At 41.1% G+C, this 7,057-nt stretch overlaps 1 protein-coding gene across 2 annotated transcripts; it reads left to right on the top strand.

The window, feature by feature from the left end:
• The first annotated feature begins 900 nt into the window (after window positions 1–900).
• Window positions 901–6,776, top strand: LOC132421958 (ciliary microtubule-associated protein 3). 2 transcript variants are annotated; one of them, XM_060006808.1, is made up of 6 exons: window positions 901–919; window positions 1,171–1,313; window positions 1,929–2,027; window positions 2,787–2,917; window positions 5,550–5,667; window positions 6,708–6,776. In XM_060006808.1, exons 1-6 carry the CDS (start codon window positions 901–903, stop codon window positions 6,774–6,776), a joined length of 579 nt encoding a protein of 192 aa, XP_059862791.1. The 2 variants fall into 2 exon arrangements, with proteins under 2 accessions (XP_059862791.1, XP_059862793.1); XM_060006810.1 differs by lacking the exon at window positions 1,929–2,027.
• The last annotated feature ends 281 nt before the right edge of the window (window positions 6,777–7,057 follow it).

Below are 7,057 nucleotides of genomic sequence, written 5' to 3' on the forward strand. Positions count from 1 at the left end.
CTAAAGTTATCCTAAAATCAAGTGATAACAAGTTAGTGTTAATATCTAGGACAAAGGTAAAGAAGTCATCATACACTCTGATATTTCTTCTTGGGTTAGGATGGGAGTGCTCCTAAGCTAGCTAGATACTATTTCAGTAATAATAGTCTCTTGCATTGTCACCTACCAAGCACCAGGCAATGAACTGCTTTAATCCTGTTATCTTAATCTTCTCAACAACCTTATAAAGAGGAATTATTATTCCCAATTTAGAGATGAGGAAACTGTGACTTAAGTAACTACCTCCAAATTTAAACTATTAAGCACTTCTGTGATTCCACTGCACTCTTACTGTTCCCCTAAGGATTCCAGACCTTTTAAAGCCTCGAGCACCACTTAGGGGTAGAAGGGGGTAACCTGATGGGAATTGCTTGAAGAAAAGGGAAAATGTGTCTAAGAGAGGCCTAATACAGAACTTTCTGGGCTCCATTAGGTCCCCAACTCCTCTCTTCTGGGCATTTCCCAGGAATCCCACCCCCATAGGCCACCACGGCAGAGGCTGTGTTTTCCTACATCCCTGAACCTAGTAGCCTGGATTTCAGGGCATCCTGAACATGGGGGTCCCTCCTTCCTCAGCAGTGCATTTCTGGTGGCCCAGCTTCCAAAGCTTTTCAGCCTACAACCTCAGATCCAGCAAACCCCCTACCTCTTGCCCAGCTGCAGAGTTTTCACTCCCCTAGGCTCCTGGACTTGGAGGTGCAGTTCCTGCCCCAAGGGTGGCTCTGCAGGATTCCCCACTTGCTGAGTAGGCTAGCTCAGAGCCGCTCCTCTCTGGGAGCTTGGCAGCTGGGGCTGCCCAGCCCCGCCTCTGTTTCCTAGGCAATGCAGTACACAAACTCTGGCCCTGGTGGCACTGCTGAGATGTGCTTCAATAAAGCAGGTAAGGAGGGCTGTAATGGAGGAGTCAAGAGTAGAGGTAAGAAGAAGAGTAGGGAGGCTGTGAAAGAAGAAGGGCGAAGGGAGGGAAAATGCGCTTCACCCCCTTACATGGAGTTGATCTGGTTTTTGTTAAGAGCTGGGCCTGCTCTTAAGAGCTCTGCCCCGCCTCCCTACACCCCACCCACCCACGAGCTCTCACTTAGACCAGGAGTCTTCCCTCATGTGGAGTTTCTCCTCTTTCTTGATCTTCAGAGCCGCTGGTTAACTACTCCTTTGGAACATGTCAACAGAGGAAGGTCTTTCCTCACTCCTGTCCCCCAAGCTTGTTGGGGAACAAGTTTCTCCCTTTTAGGGGAGAGCCCAACAGAGGGCCTGGATGTTACATAGCAGAAGATGTGAGTATTCACCTTCCCTTAGGTGGGTCTCAAGGTATCCAAGGATACCCAAGTTTCCTGGAAGAAAACTCTATGGGATTTGTGACCTTCAGGGTCCCAACATGAGAAAATGCCCTCTGAAACCAGCTGTCAGGGCCAATATCAGAAATCAAAGGACAGTTGCTCCCTTTTTGCTTCCCACCAAATGCAAGCCTTGGCCTCATGCGGCCCCCAGTACAGTCCTCACCAAAAGAGACTCTATTCCTACCTCCAAAGGCAAGTGACTCAATAGCTCCCCTTAGTCCAAATCTGGACTGTGGCTGTGCTGGTAGGTCAGTTTATGAAATCATATAATCAGACTGACAGTTGCATTACAGCAGATTCATCTCTGTGGGGCTCAGAGGAGTGGATTCACTGGAAGTAGAGAAATGTCATTCACTCTACCTATCCAGCCACATTCCTTTGTAGAGTTGCCTGGGTTACTTATGTAATTGCTTGTATGGTCTTGATGAAGAGGAATCAAGAAAGAGCAACTGTGGCAGAGAAGATTCAGGAATACTCTAAGTTCGCTCTGTTTTAATAACTATAATGTTCTCTATGTATGTTTTTTCTTTGTTTTCTATATACTACCGGAAGAGGTATGGCTTGGCATACAACCTCTCTAAGATCCCGACCAGTACAAAAGGATATGCTTTGGGAGCCAGAACAGCCGTGAGGTTTAAGCCAATTAACAAGGTGAGAAATGGCTGAATGTGCTTAGATTTTAGTGTGATCCGTATTGCTGTGTGTATTTGCACTGGGGAACAAAGCTGGAGGTTATGTAAGAATATGCCCTGAAATTCAAGAAAAAAAGTCATTTGGGCAAAAGCTACTAAGAAGCCTATCAGAAAAGCTTGGATGTTAGCATTTCAAATGTGTGTGTGAATATCCTGGGAGAGTAGATAACAATTCTCAGAATGAATGGTACCAAGGCAAGGCTTCAGTCTTGAGACACCTGATGTTAAAATACTGGAAGCTTTGTTTATATGCATCATATTATCTTGTCAGTTAAAAATAAAATAGAACTTCTTCACCCTTTTGTGTGATTGGACTTCAAGTCTTCAGTATAGGCTCCTAATCTCTTGTTGGACATTTTCTTGACAATTAAGCTCAAGGAGAGGGATACTGGCTCTAAAAGAATCTCTGAGTGGGATGGTGGCATGGTGGGATGGTGAGATAGTGGGGGTAGTAGCTGCAATAAGTTACCTTGGCTGTCTACCCACACCCTAAGCCTAGGTACATTTAGGTAGCTGAACCATACCCTTATCTTAGTTTTCTACCTACTATAGGCTTGTTTCTAAACCATAGCTTATACATGAACAGGAAAAAGATGATTTTGTTTTCTCTACTTAGAAGGCTTTTCATGTGTGTGTGTGTCTGTGTGTGTGTATATATATATATATATATATATATATATATCACCCTCTAACATATTGGTCTTTTTCTTGGAAACAGGATATGACACCTTACCCAGGCATGTACCAGACAGTCAATCCTCGAGAGCAAAAACACAAACACAATTTTGCTCCATTTAATTCTTCGCTGCCTCGATTTAGGACATACTTAAAGAACTCTTGTTATCCTGGGTATGTGTCCCTTTTTCTGGTGCACTTCAACAAATAGCAATAGGAAAGGAAGTACAAAAAGGGGTTTCATCCCAACCATGCCCTCTAAATAAGAAATCATCTATCTTTAAAGATTCAACCTCTTGCCTTCCAGGTCTCTAGAATTATAAAATTGTAGAGTATAGTGATTCATTCAATAAATATTTATAAATGGCCAGGCAGATTTGTAGGTTTCAGAGATTTTGCATTAAACCCATCACACAAGATTCCTAATGTCTTATATTCTAGATTCTTATATTCTTATTCTTATATTCTAGAGCTTATATTCTAGAGTCCAAACAATGAGAAGCAAATAAACAAGAAAATATCAATGGTGTTAAGGAGAGTGACCATATTTGTTAGTCAGACAGTGACACTTCTCAGAATGAAAGGGTGTCAATTATACCAAGATGGTAGCCATAAACTAGGGCTGTCATGGGTGCATCAGGAAGTCTGGTGACCTGGTGATGTGCTGAATAAAATCAAACAGGATGATGATATCATACAGAGTGGTGCACTGGAATCTACTTTGGCAAGGATTGTCCAGATAGGTCTTTTTGGGGAAATGACACTATCTGAAATCACAATGACAAGACTGAGCTGGCCCTGTGAAGATCTGGGCCCAGAGCTTCTCAGAGAGGAGGAATAGCAAGTGTGAATGCTATAAGCTGGGAAGGAATTTGGTGTGAGGAAAAAAGAAAGAAAATTAGTTTGGCTAGAGTGCAGTGAGCAAGGAGGAGATGAAAACATAGGAGGAGGGGTGGGGCTAGAATATGTAGGCCTAGTAGACCAAGGGAGGCATTCTAAGTGCTTTAGGAAGGCTTTCAGAATGTGTGGAATTGTAGGGCAAAGGGTCAAGGATGTTCTTTCTTTTTTTTTTTTTAATTTAATTTTATTTATTTATTTATTTTTTTAACATCTTTATTGGAGTATAATTGCTTTACAATGGTGTGTTAGTTTCTGCTCTATAACAAAGTGAATCAGCTATACACATACACACGTTCCCATATCTCTTCCCTCTTGCATCTCCCTCCCTCCCACCCTCCCTATCCCACACCTCTAGGTGGTCACAAACCACCGAGCTGATCTCCCTGTGCTATGCGGCTGCTTCCCACTAGCTATCTATTTTACATTTGGTAGTGTATATATGTCCATGCCACTCTCTCACTTTGTCACAGCTTACCCTTCCCCCTCCCCATATTCTCAAGTCCATTCTCTAGTAGGTCTGTGTCTTTATTCCTGTCTTACCCCTAAGTTCTTCATGACCTTTTTTTTTTTTCTTAGATTCCATATATATGTGGTAGCATATGGTATTTGTTTTTTTCTTTCTGACTTACTTCACTCTGTATGACAGACTCTAGGTCCATCCACCTCACTACAAATATCTCAATTTTGTTTCTTTTTATGGCTGAGTAATATTCCGTTGTATATATGTGCCACATCTTTTTTATCCATTCATTTGATGATGGACACTTAGGTTGCTTCCATGTCCTGGCTATTGTAAATAGAGCTGCAATGAACATTTTGGTACATGATTCTTTTTGAATTATGGTTTTCTCAGGGTATATGACCAGTAGTGAGATTGCTGGGTCGTATGGTAGTTCTATTTGTAGTTTTTTAAGGAACCTCCATACTGTTCTCCATAGTGGCTGTATCAATTTACATTCCACCAACCCTCAGAATGGGAGAAAATATTTGCAAATGAAGCAACTGACAAACGATTAATCTCTAAGATTTACAGGCAGCTCAATAACAATAAAACAATCCAATCCAAAAATGGGCAGAAGACCTAAATAGACATTTCTCCAAAGAAGATATACAGATTGCCAACAAACACATGAAAGAATGCTCAACATCATTACATCATTAATCATTAGAGAAATGCAAATCAAAACTACAATGAGATATCATCTCACACAGGTCAGAATGGCCATCATCAAAAATTCTAGAAACAATAAATGCTGGAGAGGGTGTGGAGAAAAGGGAACACTCTTGCACTGTTGGTGGGAATGTAAATTGATACAGCCACAAGGTCTTTCTTTTACTGGTGGGAAATCCAAGGATCAGAGAGTGAGTGTAACTTTCTCAAGGTTGTAGTAAGGAAGTGGAGATGTTGAATCTTGATTCCCTCGTCCATTCTATGTGTTATTTCCACAGCAAAGAGTCTACACCAAAAGACAAAGTGTTATGAACAAAGGTAATTATTAAATAATCCCATTATCAAGAAATTTCACCTGGTTCTGCTTTGCTGTCCCTATATTACTGATAACTTTAAATTAACACTGCACTTTTATCCTCAATTTTATATCATGAGCAGTACTTATGCATCACTGTGTTAGCTGTCTTTTATTACCCACCATTTCTGGGAACTTATGGTCTCTCAGCTAAGGATACTGAAGTTCCGGAAATATTTTAAAATAAGTTGATTTTTACTTTGTCAAGACTAGATATCTTGAACGCTAAAACTTAGTTAGAAATACATTAAAAGGTAAAGGAATCTTATTTTAATCAGTTGGCTGCCTTTCCCCAAAAAGTTAGGACTCTAGATCAGAGGTAAAAATTCATATATGACCACTAACTCATTACATATGTTGTTTTGTGTTTTTGTTTCTAGCCCCACCACATACAACCCAGAGATAAAGCTACCCAAAAAAGTCACCTGGCCAATGAAATTTGGATCACCAGACTGGGCTCAGGTTCCATGTCTACAGAAAAGAACACTGAGAGCAGAGGTAATAGGATTGGACCTCTGTGGAGCTCTTTACCTAACACTTCCGTGTATATCAGTGATTCTTAACCAGGAGACTGTGAATAAGCTTCAAGAAATCATTGTCCCCCTGAAATTACTTGCACAGTTTTGTGTGTATATGCACATGGGGATCTTTTTGGAGAGTTACACAATTTCACTTGGTTTTTAAATGTGCGTGTGAGCAAACAAGTCGCATTTTCTTATTTAGTTCTCAAGTAATCTATAGTAGTCCGAGATACTTACCCCTCTATGACTGAGGAGAAAACTGAGGCTCAGATGAATTAAGTGGCTTGTAGAAGTTACTCAACTTGAATCTAGGTCTTGTGAGTCCTAAGCCAGTGTTCTTTCCATCACACCACTTGCTTATTAGATCATCAAGGGGCTGTGGATCATTCTGGCAAGAACATGAATTTCAGGGACAGACTGCCTGGATTCAAATACTAGTTCCATATTTGCTTGCTTTGTGATCCTGTCCAAGTCCTCTAACTACTCTAAGCCTCAGTTTGCTTATCTTTAAAATGGATATAATAATAGACTCAATCTGATAAAGTAGTAAAGATTGAGATATTGTAGAAAAGCATTTAGCACAGTACCTGTAACATAATAAATGCTCTCAGTCCGTGTCAGCTATCATAATTCAGGAGGTGCCTTTTTTCCCCTAGTGGAACTTTGGATTAATTCTACAAATATTTATTAAACGCCAAACGTATTAACATCATTGTGCCTATGGGTAACATTCAAGTATTAAACACATAATCGTCATTTTCAAGAAGTTTACCAGCTATACTTGACAATTTACCAAGTAGAAAATAATTCCTAGAATGATATATTCCAGAGTAAGATGACAAAGAATACATGTACAAAGCAATGTTGAGAGACTCACTAAGGCTAGGTTACTATGCAGTTGGGGTTCAGCTAGGCCACAACAGCTATAACGTACAGTTCTGTTTTGCACAGCCAGGAAGACTAGAGGCAGAGGGTTCTCATTCGAATATTGACCTAGAAAATATTCTTTCACTGCAGCTGCCCACAGACAAAGACTTTAGAAAGCATCGGAACCGTGTGGCCTACCTAAGCCTGTATTACAACTGAAAAGCTGTGACTACCTTCACGTGTTCCTCCTGACCACAGACTCTCCAGGATTGAGGACAGAGCTGCTCTTGTCCTTCTGCATTGCTCTGGCCCGCCAGTCTGCCAGCATGGGGCACAGGGAGGGGCAAGGGACTCATAACTCCTATATGACAGCATAAAGACTAGTTCAGAGGGCTCTCTCTCCATGTGCTGGTTTGTTGTATATACATGTAGATGGGTCAAGGGGGTTTCTACTGAGTGTTCAGTGGGGTGGCTTCACTTTACTGAAATACCTGTGGGTC

This window comes from Delphinus delphis, chromosome 1 (genome assembly GCF_949987515.2).
Source record: "Delphinus delphis chromosome 1, mDelDel1.2, whole genome shotgun sequence".
NCBI classification, from domain to species: Eukaryota; Metazoa; Chordata; class Mammalia; order Artiodactyla; family Delphinidae; genus Delphinus; species Delphinus delphis.